Source organism: Numida meleagris, chromosome 6 (genome assembly GCF_002078875.1).
Source record: "Numida meleagris isolate 19003 breed g44 Domestic line chromosome 6, NumMel1.0, whole genome shotgun sequence".
Taxonomy (NCBI): domain Eukaryota; kingdom Metazoa; phylum Chordata; class Aves; order Galliformes; family Numididae; genus Numida; species Numida meleagris.
The window spans coordinates 51,334,181-51,361,075 of NC_034414.1; the positions used below are offsets into that span (position 1 = coordinate 51,334,181).

General features: G+C 46.4%; 1 protein-coding gene and 1 long non-coding RNA gene across 3 annotated transcripts in view; one reads left to right on the top strand and one right to left on the bottom strand.

Moving 5' to 3' along the window:
* RCOR1 (REST corepressor 1) overlaps positions 1 to 5,490 on the top strand; it is an 82,423-nt gene extending 76,933 nt beyond the window's left edge. For both annotated transcript variants that reach the window (XM_021401048.1, XM_021401049.1), the window contains one exon: positions 1,065 to 5,490. In XM_021401048.1, the coding sequence (XP_021256723.1) occupies positions 1,065 to 1,106 (42 nt within the window). In that variant the 3' untranslated portion in view covers positions 1,107 to 5,490. The remainder of the gene's footprint in view (positions 1 to 1,064) is intronic.
* LOC110400812 lies at positions 4,526 to 13,633 on the bottom strand. Its single transcript, XR_002440093.1, has 3 exons — positions 13,478 to 13,633; positions 5,545 to 5,694; positions 4,526 to 4,770 (listed from the first exon to the last, which is right to left on the bottom strand). It is a non-coding gene; the product is annotated as an uncharacterized LOC110400812 (long non-coding RNA).

Sequence of the window (26,895 nt, forward strand, 5' to 3'; positions counted from 1 at the left end):
ACAGGAGTTTCAGTGCTCACAGTAATGATGGAAAGCACCCAGGCTGGAGTTGAGCACGTGCTGAGTGGTAGAAAGGGGTGCAAAACAGCAGGCTGGTGGGAATAGTTGCAAAGCCCAGATAAAAGGAAGATACTGGGAGAGTAAAACAGTTCATTGTGCCTGCAGTACAGGAAGGTTGTCTGCACCAGGCTGATGCAGGTTGGCAGGAGCTGCCAGCCGTGACATACTGTGTGTGCTGTAAACTAGCACCGTGTGATGTGGCTTGTGGTTCTCAATGAATCCTCTTCTGGACTGCAGGAACCGCTGTGCTGTTGCTGGGAGGAGGAAAGTGCTGACAGTGTGGAGGGGATTTTAATTACCAAGACCTCAGCTTTTCTTAGCAATGCCAGAGTAAGGGCCACAAGGGTGTCCTGTAGTGGAGTTCTAATGCCCACTGAGCTCACCAAGCAAATCAGAGATAAATGTTCCTCTCAGTGTAGAGCTCCTGCCTTCAAAGGTAACGTAAGCACAGTGCTGCAAGGAGCTGGCTCACTGGTGCCTGCCAGAGTGGTTCTGGGCATGAGGAGTGTGACTTGGATTATCACGTAAATGATCTCTTTGGGCTAGGAGGGGCATTCCTGGCCTGCTCTCAAGAGCATTTCTTTCACAAGCTGCTTGGGTGGGCAGGAGATGATGTTGCTGGCCTAACACTGCAGTGCCTCAGGTGCTGTCTCCTCTGGCGTGCGTTGTCTGCCTGGCCCCAGCTTAACAAAAGCTTTGTCAGCCCTCTGACTTCTCTGGGCTTTTCCCCTTCAGTGTGTTTTCATAGCAAGTTCCTCTTTTTTTTTTTTTTCCTTCCCTTTCCCCCCTTTCAAGTGGTGAGGTGAGACACTCTCAGGTCTGGTTTTAATCCTGGTGTAGCTCAGAACAGGGGAAGCTGCTGTGATTTTTCCCCGTGTGCCAGGGTTGGCTGTCTTGTTGCTTTCAGCACCTGGGGTAAAGTTTGAAGATAAAAGAAAAAGCCTATGTGTATTCATTTATGAACTAAACATCTTTTTTTTTTTTCCCTTCCTCCTTCTTTCCAGGCTACTTCTGTTCTTGATGTCAGATATGCATCTGCTTCGTGAGAAGGTGCTGTAGCCTAGAACAATTTGTGTTGACTACTGTGTTATCCAGGATATCAGGTATTAGCAAACCTCAGACAGCCATCTGCATCATATCTGTGGACAAGCAGCTATTACCAAAAAAAGGCAAACGCTTCCAGTCCTGTGCTACATCTGCCTTAATCTCCCCTCATTCCTTCATACTGCCTCCACTTTCTTTCAAATGCACCCAGATAGCTCAGCTCTCCATCGCATCGACATCCTGCTTAAGCATGGGGATTTCTAGAACCAGTAACACCTGTCTGTAATTTCGACCAACCTGCAAAACAAGGAGCTCCTTAGCAGCCCCACATTAACTCTATGTGTTAGGAGCTCTTATAATACTTGGTCCGTAGGGTATAAGTACATATTGCTGCATGGCCTTGTGGTCTCCGCTTCCTGTGTATTCTTATGATGACACTATTATTAGTGAGCTTTCTATAAAGGAGAGGCCTGTGCACATGCCAGTGGTGTCAAGTCTGTTCTGAAATGACGGGGCATGTTAACAAGCAATCTTGAATAATGCAAAGTGATAGTAAATGTTATCTCAGAGGTTTGGTCAGTCCAAGGTTGTAGAAGTAATTCATTACACTGCTGGTTTGTGCAATTCTTTCCACTGTATTTGTGTGTTCTTGCTTCATAGAAAGCTCCCTAACTGAGCATTTTATTCCTGTATATTTTAATGGCTTTTATTTAGTGCAAAAGGGAATACGTAGCCTGAAACTGTTTGATATGCTTTTTAACCCCTGGCATTCAGCATTTGCATTGTAACTTGTTAAATGAGTGATACACAACTTTCTTTTTCCTGATCCTCTGCGGGATTAAGTCAAAACAACTTTCTCTGGTGCCTCTCCTTTTTGGAATATGTGCCTTTTTACATTTGGCTACCATAGGTCACTTCCAGTCCCAGTGTCTCATCCCTCTTCAGGGCGCTGTTTGCCAAAGACATCAAACTACTTCTCCCACTGGAAGTCTGGGCAAGGGTTGGAGAACAAAATTCAACCTTTGAGTAGTTTTTGGTCTCTTGGAAGTTTATTGGAGAAGAACCGGGTTATTTTCATTGGCCATTTTAACCCCTCTGAAGCACACGTCGCTTTCATGTTCTGAACCAAAATATGCAATGTAAAATTTAAGAGGTGCTTTTCCAAATACTTGGTGCACGCAGCTTTCAGATCCCCAGCCCTCTCGCAGCAGATCTGTGCTGTGAACTGTCTAGCTGGCTTGAGCTGGAGCTGTTCTTGGAAGTCCTGCGGTGGGACTTTGCACCTTGAGCGAGGCAGTTACTGGCTGCTGAGCAGCCAGTATTTAGAGGAGCTAGGAGCGGCAGTATTACTTTTTGCCTGGTGAAAAGCTGCAAAATAACACTAGTCACAAAGCATTTAAAAAATGGTTAATTTAACGATGGAAGGAACCGACAGGTGTCTTCGCAGGTGGAGAAATGGACCTTCACCTCTCTTCCTCTGCAGAGGATTAGGTTCAGGACAGCACACAGCAGTGTGTGGCACCAGCTTCCTAACGCAACCTGGAGTGAGCTAGCCTTGTCCTGCCCTACAGCTGAGGTGCGGTGCTTGGGGTCTAGCCCCTAATTTGGTGCTGATGCTTGAGCTACTGAGCCGTGCTGTGCTGTGACAGCTCAGATCTCAGTACATAGAGCAGCTAGGTGAGTGCCAGCTGGCTGCCAGAGAGCTGCAGTTACACCTCTCTGTGGTCACAGCCCAAGGGAAGTCAGGAAGGTGGCCTCGCTTACCTCTGAGGTTGTCTCTTCCTCGTGTGGGGAAAGTGATTCATCATCAGATATGGAGTGGTGACACACAGGTGAAGGAGCAGGTGGACATTTCTTAGGATGTGCTGCAGTGTTTAGCCCCAAAGGGGCCTGTTTCAGTCACTTCTGCAGCTGTTTCTGAGCGTATTCATTCTGGTAGCTCCAGAGAGATCCTTAGAGTTGATGAGGGGCTGGAAGGGAGCCACTCCCTGTCCTCTCTGTTGGAAACCTATCATCTCTTACATGACCCAAGTCTGTGGCAGCATCCCTGCAGCTGTCTCTGTGAAGTGGCAGCTCAGAAGGTGGCCATGCACGCATCCCTTTGGTCCCGCTGCTGCTGGGAAGGACACCGGTTATTAGCCAGCCAGGTAGGGCTGAAGGTGAGCAAACAGCACCGTGAACTGAGCTGACAGTTGTGGTACAAAGCATTGCTGCTCATTAGAAGCACCCTAGCGTTAAACTTCCTGCTGGTATCAGTGTGCAGAGACAGATTTGTGACAGTGCGAGGGGACTGCACGACCCCACATCCCGGCTGGCGGAGCTCATCAGTCCGGGCTCCCGCTGGCCACTGAGCTACCTGTGAGGACTTCTTGCTTTTTGCCCTCCAATCTGTCCACCTTGTGATCAGAAAAGTTGTGTTTTGGCTTCATCCCTGAGGGGTAGGGGGAAACGTTTATAATCTGTGATATTAGGAAGAAAAAAGTTGTTCAATTACTTTTCAGTTGATGGCTATCTTATTGTAGTTGAGACGTACAATATAATAGCACTGTATTTTAAACGCTTAGTTTTTTTTTACATTCTCTTCAACTATGTTTTTAAATGCGATAAAATCATTTTAGCTTTTGGAAGTTCAAATGGTTTGGTCTTGTTTAGGTGAAGACCCTCTATTCCTTTTTTTAAATGGATCAAGCATTAGCTACATCAACCGGTTGCATTCTGATTAGAAGGGTCCACAAAGATAACTGCGTAAGATAGAATATTCACTTAAATTTTGTTTCTTAAACTATCAATGTGAATGTCATAATTATATATATTTTGTGGAAAATGGGAAATAATTTCTCCTAAGTATAAGTTATTGTGCAAAATATGGTATCGTTAAAAAAAGATAGTTTAAGTTTTAGTTTTAGAAATCTTAAAGATATAAAAGTGTATTGCATATGCATAAACAAATTTTGTTTGTTCTATTTAATTTCTACGTAGTCGTGTAAAGTGCTAGGTAACTTCTTTTTTCCGCTTATCCATTAAAACAACCTTGTTACTTGAATATTCGTGTTTAACTGGTTTGAAACGGTGATCAATTTTTGTTATATAATCTTACAACCAAGGGAAAAAAAAATACATGCCTCAGTTGTGCTTAACAATATGGCGACAGTGTACAATCAGACGCTTAAGACCATAGTAGCCATAACTGGTAGTGCAACCACAATGGTTGTTGTGCTATACTTAATATCGATGGGGATAATGGAATCCTAATATATTTTTATGAATTTGCAACGAGGATGTCCCCATAAATATTCACTAGAACACTTTTTTAATAGTTACTATAAGAGTGAAACTCTTATTCTCTCGAAGCAATGTCCTGACAAACATTTTTCTTTCCTGTACAAAGACATCTGAAACATTATGTAATAAAATACGCTCATTGTCACTTTAAATTTCAGTTTTTATTCTCTAAATTGCTGATATGCTGTCGGTATTCTTGCACACCAAATATGAGCCAAGCAGTGCATTACACTAACTCAAACACTGGGTTTGTGAACATCGATCCCCAAGTCAGCGAAGCGCAAGAAATGTCCTAAGAGATTTCTCTGATAATTGCGTTCTTTTTCTCAAATCTGTACAAAATTGTGCATACTCCATTCGATGATGAATGGCCTGATACTTACTCTTGGAAAAAAAAAAAAAAAAAAGAAAAAAGAAAAAAAGGAAAAAAAAATTAGCTCCAGCTTGTCTTCAGCAAGTCAAAATCTAGCGATCTTGTGCAATGCCCCTAAAGCAAATACTTTCTGCCACTCCCTGGATTAATGCAGCTTTTCCTGTTGATAGTAAAGCACAATTGCAGTGAAAGTTACAGTTCAGAAGATGGAAGGTCAGTATAGTCTATGCATGTTGTATAATAATGAGTGTTTACATTCATATTCTCCTAAAATAAAATTTATACTGGAGTGTATAGTATTCCATTATGTAGATTTTATCAATTTTGTTAACTGCTTATAGATTGCTTAAAAGAAGTTTTTTCAAGATTTTAAAAGATGTATAAGGTTAAGTTTGCAAATATAATGGAAATGCTGTATAGCTTTTGAAGTGATAAAATACTCGTCGGGATTTTAAAGAAAGTATGTTGTAATAATGCTGTTGTAAGTAATATTTTAAATGTCTTTTTTGCCTGTTTTCTATTATTCAGCACACTTACTGTGATGAATGTTCATAGCATTATAAAATTGCTTAGCCACTGAAAAGTAACATTTGGTTTTGAATTATTTTACTGTACGAGGAATTATAGTGGGGTAAATTCCTTTGTGAAATTCTACATAATTCATTTTTCTATGATTTCCAATGTTTGCTGACATCAAATAAAAATTTTTTCAAGCCATTGATGTAATAAAATACGTTGTAAAAATGTGATTGATATAAAACGCCATTCTGAAACCCATCACCTACCTCTCAGATTCTGGCCGTGGGGACTGCCCAGGGCTTGCCCTGTCCTTAGCGGTGAGTTTCCAGTGCCGGTAATGTATGGAGGGCAGCAATTAGCCACATCTTTATGTATGAAAAAGCGAGGAGGGCGGGGAGGGAGACTGGCCTGGGGCTCTGGAAGCACAGAAGACAGGATTTAAGGGTTGAGGGTGTTCTACTGAAAAGCATCTCTGTAAGTCTCCTGGTGGTGGAGAGCACTGTCCCAGCCCTGTAAGGAGGTAATTGCTTCTTCAGCGGGGTTGTTTGATGTGGATCCTTCAGCCACTAACCTTCAAAACAAACCGCTGCCTCCTGCCCATGTGCTTCCCCCAGCCCCAAGAGGAGCAGTCAGTACGTGGAGGTGAGAAGAAACCCAGAGCTTACTGTGCCCAGACACCTACTTGAGGAATCACCTGAAGCAAAGGTAAAGCAAACTTGAGTTCCCAAAGCATACGCTTCCAAACAATTGTGGGTTTTGTTCCATAAACAGCCTGTAAGATAGAGTGTACTGTTGGAGAGAAAACTGAGCATCAAACCTATCATCTCATTCTGTTCTAGGCCGTGCTCTGGCTCCCCTGCCACATCGTTTGTGAACCAGTGGTAAATGTCATTTCTAGTGTTGCTTTTAAGAAATGGTAAACAAGATGTGTGTGTTTAAAAACCAAGCGAAAAAGGCTGCTGACATTTGTGGGAGAATTGTTTGCTTTTGTTGGAGGACCAGGGAGGGAATTACTACAAAAAAAATGAAGGGAACTTGTTGCTGAAGTAGTCAGTAAGGGAAAATCTTGAGGACAGTCACATGCAGAAGGTCAGAACTTCACCAAAAATGGAGAATTCACCTGAAAGTTTCCCTTACTGAAATGGGGAAAGTTTGCATGGAAGTTTGCACACCCAGCCTAGAAAATAGCAGCAAATAGCAGCGACTTGCAGGATTGCTCAGCGGAGAAATTTGCACTGGGGGAGATCAGGAAATGGGAGTGAGAAGAGAGCTGACAAATGTCACCTGGCTGATGCTCGTGTTCAACCAGAGATGACTCAAAGTAGAGGCAGAGACCTGCTCTCGTTTTGGGTGGATGTTTTGCTGTAGTTTTCTCTAAGGTAGTTTGGAAGACAGCATGTGAGATTGTGGAAGTAAAATGGTCTTGTAGGAAATAGGAGAAACTTCTGTCCATCTGCACGCTTTGGGAGAGCAGGTATATACCTTATCAGACCTAGCACGTGGAGCTGTATGGCTTAGCAGGACCTGGATACACTTTTAGAGTGGAAGACAATATAGTGTGTCTGACAAAAGTGAGCTGATATCCAAAAGGGAAAGATGAATAGGAGATCCAGGCAGCTGCAGTCTTCTTTATTACCTTGTGCATGCAAGGTTTAGAATTCTCCTGAAAGGAGGCCGAGGTGGATTAATAAAATAGAAGAGTGGGCACGATGTGTTTGGCAGAGAAAGGCTTGTGCCAGACTAGTCAATCTCTCATCAGCAGGCATGGTTATTGCTGCCGAGCTAGTTGTCCGGAATCCCTTAGAGAGAAATAAGCTTTTCTAGGTTGTAATTAATTTAATGCTGAATTATATGTTGAAAACCAATCTAATGCCTTACATCCTGAAAGTGCTCATTTCCCTCCCGGGGCTCTGCCTCAGCTGTGGGCAACGGGCATGGCCATGCGCCCTGGGAAGGGATGGCAACGCGATGGAGCCCTGCATGGCAGCTCTCCATGTTGTGTCTCCAGCTGGAGGGGTTTTTTGTTTGTCTTCACGTAAGATGAGATAGTTCATTAGAGGAAGGATTGGTTTGGAAGAATTTGTTTATTTTGTTTTCAGTATTTACAGCAGCCTGGCATGATCCATAGGCTTGTCTGTCTCCATCACTGATAAGTGAATTTCTTGTTCTGCTTTCCTGTAGGGAGGGTTCCTCCTTGACCCCGAGTGCTGAGGCATGGGCACAGGCTGCCCAGGGAGGAGGGGGAGACACCGTCCCACTGTCAAGAACCATGGAGATGCAGCACTGAGGGGCACGGTTAGCGAGCAGTATTGGTCGTGGGTGGATATGCTGGACTGTGTGATCGTAGGGGTTGTTTCCAGCCTTAGTGATTCTATGATTGCCCTCCTGTCCTACGCTATTCCTCACAAAGGATTAAATCTGTTTCTTGCCACAAGGCAGAGTGGGAAGTGTGTCCCAGCACTGTGAACTCGTACAGTTTCTAGACAAGGATGTCCTTGGGAGGATCCCAAATTTTAGCTGCTTGCTGGCACTCCTGAGACTCTGGAAATACACCTGTGCTGACTGGGAAAAGCCTCATGGAATCCAGTTTCTATTCTTTTGGCCCCTGTGTCCTACTTCTCTTGAAGAAACACCTCCAATCAGAGCTGCCCAAATTCACTAATGATAAAAGTGTTATTTGTATGAGTTTCCCATCATCTTTGGCCTTTCCAGTACAACTTTAGGAACAGCTTTTCTGATGCCTAAGTAACTTTGTGCCTCTGGTCAGTATATCGTGCTGTTAACGTTCTGAAATCCAAACAAGTTTCTTTTATCACTCTGTTATTAATGTAGCTGAGAAAGAAAAGCAGTTAATTGGATATCCTCCTTCAAGCAAATTTCCCTTTGTTGCACGGCTAGTTCTCTCTTCTCCCTGTGTGATCAAGTCTCACTGGTACAAATATTCCTGGAAGACACCTTTTAAGCTTAATCACATTCTCCTTTAAAACAATTTGTGTAGAGATGCCGCTTTCCACAATTAATCAGGCGAGGTTCAGCCGTGCCGCGCTCGGAAGCAAACGATCCCCGGGCTGTGCTCCACCACAGCAGTGCTCAGTTTGACTTCCAGTGAGTGACCTGGGACCACGCTGGGACTCAGCAGCAGAAAAATAGTTTGAGAGAATTGTGATACGGGCATAAGGAAGATAAACTAGTCAAGCGGTTTGTTACCGGCGCTGCCTGTAGCCCAAGGCATGGATGGATGGCTTCTCTTCCTCCAGGAGGAACTCCTGTCTTATTTTTGAGCATCGTTAGCAGTGAGCGCTGGGATCTGCCCACGGCTCCAGGATTGCAGCTCAGAATCCAGCATCAAGGAAAGGGAAGCGTAATAAATAGCCGTGAACTGCCTCGTGTCTTTAGTTTATTGCAGCAATGTGAGAGTCACTGTCCTCTTCTGCCTGCCTGGCTCCCAGTACATAGAAAATATCTTGAAAGAGGAGAAAACTTGATGTATACAGATTAATTAATTGCTCCTTAGCTTCTGCTGGGTTTCTCGAGATATTCTTGTTTAATGCTTTAAATTTGCAAGTCTTCCCACACTGGGTTGCCCGTGCTTACAGACACTAAATAGTACAGAGCCTAATTTGAGCCTTTTTAGCAGCTTTGCCATAGTCTGCAGTAAAAGGTGGACCAGGGAAAGAAAATAACTTCACAGTTTTAGAGCAAATGCAGTTTTAAATGATTGCCTGCCAGCATCTCGTTAGTGTCTGGGGTCAAGCAGAAATCTGACAAGGAAAGCTGTGCCTTGCCAGCAAATGGATGAAGTAGTGATATTCCAGCAATGCTTTGTCAAGTGGAGAATGCACCTGGTGCCTCTTCTTGTGTTTATTGGTTGGTGAACCTTTTGGGAGGCCTTTGCGGAGGGAATTCATGCACTCAGACAGCTCCTTGTCCACTGGAGGTGGTCATTTCCTGGATCACAGCGGTCACAGACATAGGCTGATGGTTGGACTCGATGATCTTAGTGCTCTTTCCAATCTTAATGATTCTATTCTTTGATTCTATGAACAGGTAGTGGAGTCATTTCTTCATTTCTGTTTTCTTGCAAAGGTGTATCTGTGTTTTTTTTTTTTTTTTTTTTTTTTTTTTTTTTTTTTGTTTAGTAACTCAGCCTTGTTCCTCCAGCCTCCTGGGATGGGGAGGTCACAGTGCTGCGTAAATGAAAGCTGAGTAATTGAGATGGTTTTAAATGTCTTTGCACTTTACTAAAAACTCTAATGTTTACTTAATGCCCATAAACACTCTGGAGAATAAGCCTTTGTTTAAAAATTCAGAACCTGGTAAAGGCTGTGCGCTTGGGGGGATGCAGAGCACTGCTGAGAATCACTAATATGCTTGTGGAGGAGGAGCAAACTCTAATTTCTGCTTATTTCTGCTAGAATTAAGCCAACATAAACTCACCTGTGAGAGGAGAGCAGCAATGTTAGTGTGAAGGCAGTGCTGTCTGCAGGCTGGAAGCAGTAGGTGTGTCCTTCCTACTGAGGTTAAGGAAGTCCTTGAACAATGCACAGATAGGGCTTGGATTGCCAGGCTGTGTGACTAACAACTTAGTTAATGTTGCACAGTTGTAGAAGAGCAATTACATATATAAGGAAGAAAGCATTTCCTAGTAGTTGTGATGCACCAAAAGCCCCATTTTAGGTAACACATACAAATACAGCACCATATGAGAGATTTGTGGTAGATTATGTCAAGTAACAAGGGATTGTTTTTGTCTTGTGTAGAGGAAGCCCTGTGAGAACTTGATGCTGGTGGAAAGGTGGTTGGCCCAAGGAGCTGCATGCGTCCCAGTTGGGGAATGTGGCAGGGGCTGAGGTCAAGCGTTGGAGCACCTGGCTGGTGGGTGAGGTGTTGGCTGGAGGCAGGAGGCTTCTGGAGGGAGATACCAGCATGGGCTTGTTGCTGAAGGACGACATTCCCTGATGCTCAAAGGGTCTTGCCCTTGACGTTGCCTTGCTCCTTGATGTTTATGGCTGACTTGGCTGTAAAATGACTTGGACCTGGGGCCTCTGCCTTGGTACCACCTCTATGACCATTCCTGAGCATTGGGTGATCACTTGGCTCTATTTGCCACTCCGGGTCCAGCTGCACACCTCAAGATTTGTTTTCCATGACAAACTTTATAGCAAGTTGTTTCCTTAGAATGGCTGGAGCTCTGGAGAAGGCTGTCCAAATGTCTTTAGCGTGTGACCATTTTGATTCTATATGAGTTGTTTTGTCGGCAGACCCCAAGGGCTGCTCGCCTGGGTGGCTCTAGCTTGTTTTGTTTTATTTTTCATCTATTAATTATTCCTATGAGATTCAGTTTGTGACTTCTGTTCAGCTGTTTAGGTGTCTCAGTTGTGAAGACAAAATAACATGTCATTTAAGTAAATTAGCACGTGAAAACTGTGTGTCCTTAAGCGTTTGATTAATTGCAGCAGTCTTTGGAAGCTGTATACATTGCTGAGCTGAAGGACTTCTGTGGGACACGGCTTCTGGTCACGGAGGGTGCACAGGTGGGAGCTTCAGCCCAGGCTGCAATAAGGCTAGGCATGAGTTCTTGGCAAAGGAAGTCCCGGAAATGAGGTGACAAAGGGAATTAATCATTATCAGAGCTGAGTGACAGATGTGTCACTTCTTTATTGCTGTGAAACTTTGAGTTCGGATGTCTTTCTGCACAACGTGTTCCCTGACAGCTTGCGCTCAATGCAGGGCTGCCAGGTGGCACTTCCAGCCTGTACCTCACCAGAGTCAGCGCAGCTCTGAGGAGAAGGAGATGGGGAAGGTGTTCCCAGTGGCTCCTAAAGCTATTAATCTTGTCAGATGACAATCCAAGCAATGCATAGCCCAACGGGTTGGGAAATGCTTGAATAAATTACAAATCACGAGTGATTTATTTTGGGGTTTTCTCTGAATAGACATCTAGATGAGTATAACTTGAGGAGGAGGCACGATCTGTGCTGGAAAGCGTGAAGGACCCACGCCTCTGGCAATAAATGATCAAGTGGGATGAATTTGTATAGGTTTTGAAAGCCAGCGAGGCCCATAGCGATGATTTGTGGGGATTAACCCATCCTGTCACCACTCAAATGTTAATAGCCTTAATCCATCTCTCAGAATCTGGCTGAGAGCTTCTGCACAGGGGCTTCTACCTTACTCCGGGCTGTCTGTGTCCCTGTCCCACACCTTTGTCCCTCCAGGGAAGGGTTTTAACACTGCAGCTGCCTTCCCATTGACTGTGGTGATTTCCACGTTGGACTTCCACAGCTACCAGTGATGCAGCAGGCCCAAGCCTATGAAGTGAGCGCATGTGTTCAATTGACAGGGAGCTAGTGGGAGCAGATGGCACACGGAGCATGAGTTTTTCATGTTGCACCAGCCCAAGATTGTTCCTTCATTTGGGCAGTTTGGTATTTCACTCATGGGCCTCCTCAGGCTTCCTGAACCCAGTGGTGCTCAGAGGACAAACCACCTATGGAGTCACTGGTGAAAGCTTGCCTTAATTCCCCCTTCCCCCCCCTTTCTTCTCCCTCACACTTCAGCGGTTGTGTTGGGTGAGGAATACCAATTTATTCGTAATGACTTCTGCTTGATGTGGCTGTTTCCCTGGCCTTCATCATATCTCTGTGCTTCCAGAACATCAGCTCTGTCACACCTGTAATTTATTCTTGAGCTGTAGCTCTTGGAAAGGTGCCCAGGTTTGACTTCAAGCAACAATGAATTTGCAAGGTCCCTAAGCAAGTTACTTCAACAGTAAGTTGCCTTTGCTTCCTTATGTTTTTTTCTACTTGGTGGCTCTCATTGAATCCCCTTCTAGGTTAAAGGCTATCACCAAGCACCTCTTCCCAAATGGGAGCCTGCAGATGAGGATCTGGCTGCATCTTAGACTCGTTTTGAGTAAAATTCAGGTTGGATATTTGGAAAAATTTCTTAGAAAGTAGTAATGCACTGGCACAGGCTGCCCAGGGAAATGGGGGAGTCACCATCCCTGGAGGTGTTCAAGAACCATGGAGATGTGGCACTGAGGGACATGGTCAGTGGGCACGGTGGGGGTGGGTTGGGGTTGGACTGGGTGATCTTGGTCTTTTCCAGCCGTAATGATTCTGTGATGCTGTGAAATGTGGGTGTTTTTTGTTTGTTTGTTTTTCCTTTTTCTGTTCTCATGAAAAAGCAAGCTTTACAGAACCGAAATCACTCTTGTCACCCTCCACTCAATACTGTGGTGCTTGGTATTGATCAACACATAACAGTGTTCACCTGTGTTTTCTGGGATGAATTGTCTGGTAGTTATATCATCAGACAGGTTCCTGATTTGTAGTTACACAGAAAATGCAAGCAGTGGGGTTGGAACTAGATGATGTTTGAAGTCCCTTCCAACCCAAGCCATTCTATGATTCTCTGGCTTTGTAAGTCAGACAGCCTGTTTAATATGATCCAATTTACAAAGCTTCTTTCTTACAAAACTGATTTCCTTTCTTTGTATCTGTTCTTGTGTTGGCCACAACTTGTATGGGAAATAAGAGGACATGTGTGGCTGTTGTGCCCACTGGAACGTGGCAAGAACCTGTCTCCCAGTGTGGTGGAGGATACGGAGTGCAGACAGTGATTAAATGTTTGCCTAGCAAGCAGAGCAGCGCGTTTAGCTGCCTGGAGGAAAAGCAGGCTTGCAGGGCTGGAGCTAAACTCATTCATTTTCTGATCCCTGAACTAATCTAACTGAAAAAAAAAAAAGAAAAAAGAAAAAAAGAAATACGAAATGAGAGCAATTCTGCAGCCTCTGCAACTATACCTCTAATTGGCAACGTTGAGAAAAGAGGCTTCAGGTGCTGAAAGCACAGTCCCTATAGCAAAGAGTGGTTTGCTGCTGAGGCCTGGGGGGGACATCAGGATCTGGGGCGCCCCTGGGACAGGGAAGAGGCTCCCACATCCCTTCACTGGGATGCCGGAGGTGATGAGGAGCACAACAGAGTGGGTTGTGTGAGGAAGAGTTACAGAAGAGGCACTGCTAACACATAGCGTTCCCGCGGTGCTGTGTTCTTGCCACTGTAGGGAGGTTTGGGGAAACGATTGCCGCCAGGCAGCAAGACATTGCGCCGAGGCGGCTCATCAGTATGCCAGGCAGGTTGGCTTCCGCGCCGAACTGCTCCTCCTCCTCCTCCCCCCATTATCTCCTGTACCCACCTGTTGCAGTGCCATCCAAAAAGGGGGGCCAGGAATCCGAGTGCCAGAGCCCCTGCGAGTTAATGCTGAGTGCTGAGGGATTGTTAATAAGAGCCCTGTGTGGACTTGTCAGCAGGAAATGCCAGGCACACGGAGCCGAGCACCGTGCCGCGGACACTTGTCAGTGCGTAGTCACTGTAGTAACCGACTGCGCAAAAATAAACACGTTCTAGCAGTGTTGCTAAATTGCTCATAAATCTCTACCCCGACAACATGGCCTGTTCTGTTCCAGCTCAACCCAAGGACAATTGGTTGAAACAGGATAAAGGGCAGCGAGGTGCTGGGTTCCCGTCAGCTGGTTCACGTTTGAACCTTTGCGAAGGTGAATTCCTGGCTGGGATCATGGAAGTGTAGTATGGCTTTGGTTAGAAGGGACCTCGAAGGGAGGGCAGCGCCTGCATCTTGTCTCCTCCTGGAGCATGGCTGCATTGATGGGCACATCTCCAGAGCCTGAAATAATTGGGAGCTATGAAGGAGGCTAAGGGAACAATAAATGAAGCTGTGGAAATCGCCTCCTGTTTGCGCTGCTGTGGAAGCACAAGTAGGGCTTTGGCTGCTCGGTGAGGAGGAATCACGACATAGATGCTCGGTTCTGGCCAAGTGGGATTTATTGGAGTCAGCCGGCTGTCATCCGTGAACAACAGACAGGAATTATGTTCTGCACTGGGAGAGAAATTTGCAAACCCCGGTACAAAATGAGTAATAAGGGTAAATCAATTTGAGATGCACCGTGCTTGTTCTGGGAACAGCAGAATGTGCAGCGCAGCGTTCGGTTCAATTGGTGGTGTTAGATAAAAACGCTGCATTTCATACACAGGCATTTACTGGTACTTCCTTTATTTTTAGAAATCAGCTTGGCGTTTATAAACATTTTGGTGCTGCAAGAGAGTGACTGGGATGAGGACCAGTGGGGTGGGTGCTGGGTTCCTTCCTGTACACCATCCCTGTGTTTCTTTGTGCCATGGAGTGCACCCCATGTTCCCACCCCACACTTCGCTGTGCCCATGGGATCCGTCCCCGCTGTGGAGCAGCCTCTGCAGAGGATGAATTAAAACGACCGTGCCTTTATTTTTTCCCTTCTAACAGAGAACTGTAATTAAATGTCCCTTTACTTAATGCCTCCTATGGTAATTTGAGACAACTTATTAAAGGCTCAATTACTGCTGATACTGTACAGCGCTGCCTAAGCGTGCCCTGCACCCCGAGCAAGGTCAGGGCTGCGCTAATGCACGTCGGGATGCACCTGTGCTTCAATGACCCTGTTCCCAAAGCAGAGCGAACCCCTGGAGGAGGCCTTATTTTAGAAATCCTCCCTGAAAAATTGGAAAGAGAAGAATACCATATTTCTCTGATTGCTTTTAAAGAGAAAGGGTAAATTGCTGGAAATGTTGCGGAGAACTTTGCTAGTCCATGCTTGGGTTTGTTGGTGGGATGGACCAAAGAGAGCAAGGTTTGTTTAGGAAAACAATGTTTCTCGGCAGGAAATTTCCTATATGAAAATCTACCCAAGTGAGGGCAACAGCACAGAGATGAGGTGTCAGCACCAGGCTCCAGCTGTGGAAAGGAAAATATATCGCAGCTCTGAGCAGAAAATGAAAGGAAATTCAGCACGCTTTTTCATGCATGCTTTGCTAGGGCTGTCACCATTCAGTCAGGCTTCATGGAATCATTAGTGCTGGAAAAGACCTCTAAGATCATCTAGACCATGAGAACCCCTTCTGGCATTGAGTTGAGTGGAGAGGAATTGTCTTGGGCCACATCTGTGAAGGTTGCTCTGAAAGTAATGCATCCAATTTTATGATGTTGGCCCTGGACATCAGAGGCAGATGTTGATGGTATGACAGCAGGGACTGACTTTTCCCACCAATATTTCATTACAGATTCCTGATGAAATGTTACTGCTGCTGTGCTTCATTCTTGGAAACGGTTGCTCACAAATGTGTGTACTGCCAAAAGCAGTGGCATGAACTGGTGTGACTGAAGTGAGGAGTATTTCTCTCTGCTAAGAGAGGGATTATAGGAGTCCAGTAAAGAGAGATGTTCAGGTTTTGGATTGCAACTCTGTACATTTCATTTGAAAATTCTCAAGTAATTTATTTAAGTTGACTGAAAATGAATTCGCAAATAGACCAAAATATTGATGATTTTTTAGCAATCTTCAAACCTGTCCTCATATTCCTTTATCACAACAGGAAGCATGGCTGCACGTGTTTCACTGTTTAGCCAGTGTATCAAAATGCATAAACTCATTTGCCATTGCTGTGCTAGCCCTGTCCTGCACCCTCTTGCTGCTTTCAACCCAGCTGGGGTTAGTAGCTCTTTGCTGCTGCGGCGGGTGGCCGCAGTGCGAGCTGTGCCAGGCCATATGTTGGAGAGGCCTGACCCGCTCCAACCCCAGCCCACCCCCACCATGCCCACTGACCACGTCCTTCAGTGCCACATCTCCATGGTTCTTCAGTGCCTCCAGGGACGGTGACTCCACCACCTCCCTTGGCAGCCTGTGCCAGTGCACTGCCACTCTCTCTGAGAAGACATTTTTCCTAATATCAAACCCTCCTCTTATTTAAAAAAAAATGAAGAAAATTAGCAGTCAATCAAAAATCAAACTGTCCCGTGTGCACGAGTTCAAGGGACTGGGCTATTTTTTTTTAATGTTTACTTCATGCACTTACACTAATTGAAATGCTAGTTACATTGAATGAGTCTTTAAAAATGCCCCAGCTACACAATATCCTAGCAAATGTCATGGGAAAAGGACATTTAATTATAGCCTGCTTCAGGAAGAAAAAAAAAAAGATTAAATTAATACTAATGTCTATTTGAAAAATATAATAAATGTTAGACTAGGTGAGGAGGCATGAACAGTCACCCGAAGCTTTGCAGGATACCGCTGCTTGCAAATTCATGGGAAATTAAAACCCATTAGCATCTCAAGCACTTTGTCCAGGGAGCAGTTCTGGCAGAAGCCACAACGATCCCTGCGGGCCATCGAGGATTCAGCCCTGCTGTCTCAAAGGGCCATTTGGAAAGAAGGACTTTGCAGCATTGCGAGAGCAGAGCATAGAGTCACGGAACTGCTTGAATTGGATGAGACCCCTAAAGGCCATCGAGCCCAACTCCCTGCAATGAGCAGGGACTCCTACAGCTCCATCAGGTGCTCAGAGCTGTACGTGTCCCTGTTCGTTGCAGGGGAGCTGGAAAAGCAGCAGGACTTGGTGGTACTCAGAGCTAGCCTTGCCCTTGTGCATTCCAAGCGTCTCTGCACCGACCGTGGAGAGAAGGACTTGAGGGGTCCGTCAGATGAAAAGCCCAACATGAGGCAGCAGCGTGTGCTTGCAGCCCAGAAGGCCACCTGTGTCCTGGGCTGCATGGGGACAGGGGTGGCCAGCAGCATGAGGGAGAGGATTGGGACTCAAGGGCTTTCTTCACTATCGCTTCTTGTTTTCCCCTATAAAACATTATAACTTGTTACAAGCTGTGGCTGGGTAGCTGCTGTTTCCGTAGCTGTTATGCTATGACTGACAGGCAGACTTTTAAATAGGTTACTGGTTTGCAATCTATAATAATGTTATTTTTTTGATTCTAAGAACAATCAATATGTATTTTTCCCAGCACAAGCAGGCTGTGCCAAGCTTGGATGGTGAATCTGTCTTTCTCCACCATGATCAGAAACATTCACTCAGTCTTTTTTTTTTTTTTTTCAATTCTTTCTCTCTTTATGTTGAGGTATTGCTTTCTCTATTGCCTTCACCTGCTATTGGGAATTGGGCTTTTCTTTTGCTTTTCTTCCCTGCTTTAGCTATGTTTTGTTTTGCATGTTCCTGTATGATGCAGACTTGCATTCAGTACGATGAGCTGAATCCCACCCGCAGTTTTGGATGCCGACAGCCAACCACCTCACGGGCAGGTACCTGATCTGAGTTCACTTGTTCAGCAATGGTTACATTTTCTTTTCAACCCCTTCATTGAAACTGCACATGATCCAGCCACACTAGTGATCAAATTCCAAGACATCATCAGATTCATGCTGATATCTTCCCCAGGGGTGCCTCAGACACGGAGACGCGGCACCGAGGGATGCGGTTAGCGGGCAGTACAGGTGGTGGGTGAACGGTTGGACTGGATGAGCTCAGGGCTCTTTTCCAACCGTGGTTCTATGATTCTCCTCCCGTCCTGTGCTGTTCCTCGTGAAGGAGAATTAAATCTGCATCCACTGGGCTGTGGGTTTGATATAAATCTGCTATCTCAGACCTTGGCAGGTTCTGTCTTTGTATGAAACTGATATCCCTCAAATTGTTTTTTTAAACTGCAGTGTTCTTGTATTTCTTTTCTCATGTAGTCTAATAACCAGCCTTGTTCTTCCCACTTAGCTGTAGACTATTGAGCAAAACTAATCTTTTTGACTGTGAAGAATTATATTTATTTTAAAGCCATGCTTTTCTTGTCTTTCTTATGAGCACATCTTCATAAAAATGAGATCTTGCATGAGCCTGTTTTGATGGTTTTTCCTGGTGCTGGGTTCTCACTGTCTCACCATTTCCAAATTCTCGCAGGCAAAAGACAAGCACTATAATACATTAATTAATTTCATATCTCGTTTTCCTACACCTTTTCTGTTTTTATCTGCTCCCCTCCCTGGGTTCTTAAAGCTTTGTGTGTCAGTGGCCAACTTTCCTGCAATGAGGGGAAGCGATCCTTGGCTGGGGAGTCTGTTGTGTCTGTGCTGTTCCTCTGCCTGATCGCCCATCGTGGCTTATAAGTCTTTTTCTTCCCTCCCCTATTATTTGCAGTGAAAAAAAATGGATTTTTGGGAGCAGATATTTCCAGCTCTCCTAATCCACGGGAAAGAGACGCTGTAGTATTTATTGGCCTGTCAGTAAGGTTGCCTGGAGAGAAAAAAGGGAGTTCTGAAACACAGATGTGGGAAAACAAACATGTTTATGTGTATATATGTATAAACAAGCATGCATAAATATGTTTGCTTTTATAATATCTGCATAACATTTGTTTTTACACATGTATACATATACCATATGTAGTGCCACATGACCCTGTTCTGCAAAACCTAGCAGTGGGGAAGCAAAGCAGTGCGCCCATTGCCCAGAAGCAGGCGTCTGCGTCAGAAGCAAGAGGAGCGTTATCTCCTAAGCCCTCCCCAAAGCTGCAAATCAACATTTTCGGAGCTGAGCCAATACAAAAGGGGCACCTCTGCATTCCATTTCTAAATTAATTTATGTAAAAGCACACACACACACACACACACACACACACACACACACACACACACAAAGCCGTGTATGCCAAAATCTTGACAAGTTTCCAGCCATCCCTGCTCTTGTGCAGTGTTAGCAGCCTGGGTAAGGTGAGGGGTTTCCAGGGGCTGTGAGTTGTGGTTTGGTGTCATGCCTTGAGGGCACAATGTTAGAAGAGCACCTCAGGCCTCGGCAAGCACAGAGCTCCAGGTCCAGGATGGTAAATTGAGCTATTCCTTGGAATTTGAACATCCCAAGTTCAATTTTTCCTCAGGGCAGATGATCCTCCAGCACTATCTGGAGCATTAGTCATTGGAGCAGTGGCATCTGCTCTGACCCTGGCTGGTTGCCCTCTGCAAAGGGAGACTATGGGCAGCGTGCAGCATGGCCCACACCAGAAGGCTGTCAGCTGTGGCTTGAGGCACAGCCAGACGTCTGTCACTATTGCCGATGAGAGTGACTGTGACCTGGACCCGGTGCTTGCTTCACAGGTCCCCAGCACGCCTGTGTCAGCTGCAGGCTGTGCTTTACTATCTCCTGGACAACTTGGCAATGTGCAGGTCAGCTCCTGCCAAACTATGATCTACAGCTTATTGCAATGTGTGAATGCTATTGGCTGGATCCGGCCTTTAAAGGGAATGCAAAATGGATATTTCAAATGAACTCTCTGTGTTCAACTCACACTGATCAGTTCCTTCGGGTACAGAAAGTAGGGGTCCAATGTGAAAGGCTGGGACTTGGTCTCTGTGTTATCCTATTTTGTATCATGAGGAGGATTCTGCACACATAACCAGTGATATCACCGCATCCACTCAGGTCAGGACTGACATCATGTGCTCATTGGGGTTCTTCAGATACTGCCTGCAGTGTAAGAGAAAGCAGACAGTAGGAAAAACAAAATCAAATTCTTATGATCTGTCAGCTTGGAATGCATAATAGAGACACTGATTCCCCCTCATAACCACACACAATTTAGCTAAGCTACTGTTTGTTTCCATGTCTGCAGGGTATCTGTAGCTCCTGGGCTGCTCTTTCCCCCTGTGTAAGGTAAGCTGCAAGTGATTTGAAGGGAGGAAGCCTGCTAGTGAAATGCTAAACCACCGCTCCAGCTGACTGTGTTTCATTTGGGTGTCTTTCATTCTCCATTCTGGACCAGCAGCCAGCTGGGACTCAGGTTCCAGATAAGGCACTAAACACAAGCAGCTATTGTGAGCAGCCTGCCCTCTGCCTTTCAGCAGCTCTAGGAGCAGATGGCTTGAAGAAATGCGTTTAATAACCGTGGACATTAGGTGCAGCAATCCAAAAACTCTGCTCTTTGGGCCAAGCTGGAGCACATGTCTGTCACTGCTGACCAAAGCCTTGATATTGTGGTGGATGTCTTTAACATGGAGAGCTCTGTTACTGGGTTGTGTGTGTAATTCACAAGTAGGGATCAATCCAAACAAACAATTCATAGGCGTGATTATTGGAGATCACTACAGGTCCTCGGTTTTGAAGCCCCTGTGCTGTGAACTTCTGCAGGGAAATGTCAGTTCCACGCTATCTGGCCAGGAACTTGGGAGGCACTCAGTTTTGTTCACCCTGATGTTGGTGTATGGTTTTGTTTTCTTTCACAGAAGTTTCATCACCTCTTTCTTTTCAGAGATAGTAACCAGAAATAAATAATAATAATAATAATAATAATAATAATAAAAAAAACATCCTAAAATGTGGCAGAGCTGTTTACCACCAGAATTTGGGTTGTGATAGGAATTAGTGAGGAAAAAGGATGCCAAGAAGGGCAGGGATATAGGGTTCCTGGAGTGGCAGAGATGAAGTCCAGGAGGCAAAGAAAAGCACTGCTGGTAGGAGATTGCTGGGAAAGCGGCCTGAATACAGTCTGATTTCTGAGTGGTCCTGTGTGGAGCCAGGAGTTGGACTCCGTGGTCCTTCTGGGTCACTTCCACTATGATTCCAGGTGGGACAGGAGGGCAGTGGCACTTCTCAGGGGTCACCACATGGCATTTAAAAAGCGAAGGACCAAACAGGAGGCAGGAGATGCTGCCTGAGAATAGAAAACCAACCACCCTGCTCCCTATTTTTGGTGAAGGGGAACAATGCATGTGCTGAAATCCTGCAGTTTGGAAGGCAGAATGCTATGTTTAAAACCATAGGTAACTTCATTAGTGCTGTTATATTTAGCCAGTTCTGTAAAGACTCATATTTCTATGGAATATTACATAGAAACTGTTACTATGTACAGCACACCAGAAAAATGTGCTTTCTGTCCCACAGAGCTCACAATATGCCTCTGCAAATTAACATTCTGACAAAGGTTAAATGGCAAAAGGTAGAATATTTAAATATGTGAATTATCAAACACATGGATGGTGAACTCAGGGGAGAAGATCTGTCTGGGAGACTGCATCTCCTGTGCTTACGTGATCGTACTTCTGAGGTGGTGGAGGCTCCCAAGGAGGAGCAGAGCTCGGATGAGCCCAACACTGCACATCAGTTTAATGCAGAAGAGGAGGCAGAGGGTAAGGATGGATATTTCAGGCTGGGTATGAAGAGAAACTTCCTCTCAGAAAGAGTGGCAATGCACTGGCACAGGCTGCCCAGGGAGGTGGTGGAGTAACTGTCTCTGGAGGTGCTGAAGAACCGTGGAGATGTGGCTCTGAGGGACTTGGTCAGTGGGCATGGTGGGGATGGTTTGCATTGGACTAGATGATCTTAGTGATATTTTCCAACCTTAATGATTCTATGATTCTGGCTCTGTACAAGCTTTGATAACATATTCAGAAGCTGATTTGCCTGTCTGGATGTTACTAGGGATCATGCATGTTGTCCAAAGAGGAGGTGGTATGTCTACCTTGGAGATACTCAACGTTCGGCCAAGCAGCCTGCTCTGCCTGCCCCTGCCGTACGCAGTGGGGTGGACAGATGGCCTCCAAAGGTCCTCAGCCCCCCCATGCTGGTGTCTCAAATTCCTCAGCACTACGCAAGCCCTCGTTCAGCTGGGTGGAAGTGCATCTGGCCCTACTGCTCCCCCTGTTCCCTCCTCCTGCTTGGGGTTGCACCTGGTGCATTGAAGCCCTCCTGTAGACCTCGAGGAGCTTGCCTCAACCCTCTGAAATGCTGAAGAGGCAGCAATAAGTTGACACAGGGAGGCTGGAGGATTAATTGTGAGAAACGTGTGCTTCAAAACTGCCACCGAAACTGCCTGTGCTCCCTGGGGAAGGCCTGCAGCTGCGCTTCCCCTTGCTGGGCCTCCACCCAGCACCCAGACCTGCTCCCTGAGGGGGCCAAGAGCCCTGGGGGGCTGTGGGATTGTCTCAAGGCTGGCGCAGGGCCAGCCTGCAGAAAGCTGGGCCTGCTGCTGGCCTATGTGTTAGCCAGGAGAGATTCCTTTGAAAGCAGTGTGCCCTGAAGTAGCTTTGGTGAGGTGGAGATACTGAAGCAGCCATCTGTCCCCAAGGATGCACTTTCAGCAGTGCCTCGCTGCCTGGTCCAAGCACTTTTGGAAGGTGGATACAGAGGAACTGTTCAAGGTGTCAAGTGATGGCAATGAGCAAAGAAAAACTGCAGAGAAATGGTTAACCTCAGCTATAAATACTCAGTTAAATCACCATAAACTGGGTGCAGTAATAGCTGAAGACGCTACAAACAAATAGTCAATCGTTCAACTGCTGAATGTGGCTCCCAACCGCAATCAACATAAAAATGCTCTACTTCCAGCAGCCAGGGCTGCGTCTGATCATTCTTCTGTTTGGAGCAATATCACAGCACTGGAATGTGCTTCACCAGCTTTTTAGCTGCTGACCATAATCAAGTGCAGCCGTTTTCAGCGTTCGGGGAGAAGTGGCTGTGTTGTCAGCAGCAGGGTCTGAGCCCTGGGGAGGGGAATTCCTAAGGGGACAGCACAGCTGTGAGCGAGCGAGCTTCAGGTCTGGTTGCTGGAAAGAAGGGATTTGGAGCACCAGCTGCACGTTGTGTTCTGTCTGGGCCCTCCTGTTACATGGTAATGTGAACTCTCATGACCAGAGGAGGAAAGCGGGGTGAGGAGAGGCTCAAGGGCTTTTGCTTGTGTAAATGGAGCTGTGCATCCGGTGGCAAAGCAGCAGCACAACAAGCTGTCACTAGTGATACGCGTATCCAGCAGCGGGAGATGCCGGTAACCTCAAATCTGGATGACTGATTTCCTTCCCTCTCTCAAAAATCTCTTCTTTCAGGGCTCCCTTAAAATCTGTCAGCTTTTGGTCACTGGTGCCTAGAACATGCAATGGACTGGTAGTGCTCCTCCTGCTTTAGTTTAATGTTTGGAGTTTTCTGTTCCCTGCTGTGGCTATGTGGTCACCCACCTGATAATTAGTTAACGCATCTTCAAAGCATGTACAATAACAAAAATGCAGGAACACAAGTCTGATGGGGAGTGGCTGAGGAAACTGGGATTGTTCAGTCTGGAGAAGAGAAGGCTGAGGGGAGACCTCATCACCCTCTACAACTCCCTGAAAGGAGATTGTGACAAGGTGGGGGTCAGCCTCTGCTCTCAGGTAACAGTGATAGGACGAGAAGGAATGGCCTCAAGTTGTGCCAGGGGAGGTTCAGGTGGCTATTGTGAAAAAGAGCAGCAATGCACTGGAACGGGCTGCCCAGGGAGGTGGTGAAGTCACCATCTCTGGAGGTGTTCAAGAGAAGGGTGGATGTCACGCTGAGGGACATGGTCTAGAGTGGTCACAGACGTGGGCTTATGGTTGGGCTAGATGACCTTATCGGTCTTTCCAACCTTACTGATTCTGTGATTATATGAAAAAGCTTCCGTTTCCTGCCGTATTTTTATTTACTCCACAACTAGATTTGCATAGCATTAGAGCGGGATGGCCACCTGGCACGTTTCCTACACTGAGAAGTTTCTTTTCTAAGAAGAATCTGGTTCAATTCATTTCCAGCAAGGATCTGAATGCACCCAGGTTTGAGTAGGTCTTGATTTATGTGCGCCAGCACTTGGTTAGCTGGCAGCCCAGGGCTCTGCGTGGAGAAAAGCCTCGTCCTGAAAATGATTGTTTTAATTTCATTCTCACACTAAAGGTAGAGGATATTAGAAACCAAACTCTTAATGGATCACGATAAAATATGGAATAACAACTACCCATTACATTTGTTATTGTCTCTTTCTTCTGTAAATCAATATAATTGAATTTCTCCTAACTTCTCCAGTATTGCATGCAGCCGTGTGCAATCACAGGGGACGCTGCAAAAAGATGAATAAGAACAACACCGTCTTAAATGAGAAAAGCATGCAGTAGCCTCTACGTGAGATTTGCTTTGCAGCACGTCCATGTCCTCTTGAGCCGTCCTGGCTCTGTCCTAGGGGGAGGACGCTGCAGCACCTGGGACTTTTTACATTATTTAAGGTAAAATACGAACGTCTGACTGACAGCATTGCCCCGGTCTCAATAGTTGATGAGACGTTCTACTGAGGGTGTCAGTGAATGAGCTCCCAGCTAAGGCTTGTTTCTGCCTCGCTTTCTCCATCACTGTCAGGCATATCACCTGACTGTTCATTTCTTGTCCTTTGCCCAGCGTTACTTTTTCACCTCCCCCTTTTGGGAAGGAAAGGGGATTCTTCTGATCCAAGGTTGGATCAGAATGGTGCCCACCAGCCCATTTTACAGAGAGGCTTTACAGAAACTGAGGTACAGAGTGAGGGGTCTTGTACAGGATCACTGGGAGGCAAAGGTGGTACTGGAGGTAGAGAGAGTGTTTCCTGAGCTCTGCGGTCTCACCTCTGGGTTGCTGCTAGCTGAGATGCCTTTTACCAATGTCTGTGCCAATCTGGAGGGTAAGGAGGTAGAGCTGCAGCACGGCTCCTCCAGAGTGCTTCTCCTCTGTGAGCCCGCTGCAGTGATTTCTTCCTATCGGGAACGTACACCTCTCCCTTGAACAACAGCATCTAGAAGCTGAATCAGCTTCTGATCCTGAGCTGGTCTTAGCTGAGACGCAGGACAAATCCCTTCAGATTTGCAGCGCCAGTCCTCTCTCCAGCATTGTAAACCACTCAGATCATCTCTGACGTCGCAGCCTGTAGCCGAGGCTCACCTCTAATCACAGCAATGACACAAAGTGGACTTTGGCACAGGATGAGCGCTACTCAGGTGGGTAGGACGGTGCTCCAGTCACTCCACTGCCCCTCTGCTGCAGTGGCCTGGCTGGGGAGCTGGAAGCATATCACTGTGGGAGAAGCAGCTGTCACTTCAGAATGTGCTGGTAGAAGCCAGCATCGCAGAACATCAGCTGAGGATCCGTCCCCGAGGTTGGAAGGCTGCAGTCTCCCCTGCATTTTGTGGGTGTAACCATGCTCCTGGGACACACACCCCAGCATGTCTGGCTGGTGATGCTGTCACCTCCAGATGCCGCTGAGCATTGGAGCACTGAAGCAGGCACATCCACTGGCTGGGAGCTATTACACACAGTGCCCCACGGAGAAGGGCTTCAGCAGGGTTTGCTCACTCAGTGCAATGGCACAGGCTGCATTTTGTTCTTCTGACTCGCTGCAAAGCCAGCCAGTGTGCTTATCAATCATTTGCACTCTCCCCCACCACCAAGAAACCCCCTAAAAATCCCAAACCACCATAAAAATGTGTTGGCAGAATATGAGCGAGTCATGCAGGGAGATTTGGAAAACAAGATCTTGTTTTCAAAATAGATTAATGATGGCTTTGGTGCCGGGCAGTCTGCTCCTCCTACCCCCTCCTTGGAAAAGCATTACAGGCAGGTCTGCAGGCTGGCACTATAACTTCCTAAAAAATAAATAAAATGCTGGCTAATAATAACAGCGCCGCTACTACTGCTGCTAATAGCGCACTTCTGGCTGGCAGCAACTGCTCTTTTATGAGTCTGCTCTGAATGAGAGGAGCCGGAGAATGTGGAGGTCACAAGCCCAATTAACTGGGCTCCACCCTGGCAGGGGCAGCAGCGTTTGCTGATGGGAACTGATGGAGAGGTCAAACCGATGCCCTGTTGGATCCTAATGCAGCCCACACCGCTCCGAGCACGAGCTAATGTGGGGAAGTGAGGGCTTCTCCCCGCATCCTGCTTGAGGCCAGGCTCTGGTAGTGGCAGGGCTGTGCTGGCTGGAGCTGAGGGCTGGGGCTGTGCTCCGCGGGCTCAGTGCGGCAGGGGGGACCAGCAATCACATGCTGCTGCTGCTGCAGGGCTGGAGGAGAATCGGTAACGCTTGCTGCAGGATTCCCACACCCTTGCAGCGCAGACCGGCACTGCATCCTGGGGGCCTCTGATTCAGCTCTTTCTCCCCTTGGTGTAGATTGCAGCAATATGTTTCTATCAGGTATCATAGGCTACGAAGTGATTTTCTTAAAAGCTGCTATTCAGACCGATCTCCCCCCACCCATTGCTATTATTTAATGAAATCAATACACAATATTGTTGTGTGTTACGGTGTTTGTAAGCTATACGCTTTCAAGCTCAGAATTGTGTCAACATTATTCAAAGCCTTTTGAATTCAGCATTCCTGCCAACTTATATGTTGATTGTCGTGTTTTGCCCAGATAGCGTCCACTTGCTAACCCGTAGGAAGGAAGAAATCTGGATATGTTAAGAAGGATGAGAGTCAGCATTACCTGCAGAGATGTGGCTGTGTGTGCTTTGGTTTTGGTGTGTTGCTTAATTTGCTCGCATGCACGTGGAGCTGTAGCACAGGCTGTCAGACTGCAGCACGCACTGCTAGCTGCAGTAACAATCCAGGTGTGTGTCTGCAGAAGGGCTGGCAGTGGCTCTCAGGCTCGGCTGAGTGTCCTCATGTGTTCTGCTGAGTGCTGAGGCACCATCAGGGTGCCCTCATCCTGTGACACCTATGCCCCTGCAGCAAGGTGTGAGAGAGGGCACGGCCGCTGCCAAGCCAGGCGTGCTGCTTCCCCTTCCTGAGGTGGTTTTTATTTTGCAGTTGCATTAGCACACAGCTCAGTATTGAGCTGCTCTTCTTCATGTGGGAAAGGAGAGGGCAAGTGAGCTCTGCTTAATAATGCTATTGACTAAATGGTCCCAACTCATCCATGAAGTTCATTGCTCATTACAATGAACAGGCTGCAGCAATGTGTTTAGCTGCTTGCTGCTTCCAGCAGCGCTCCA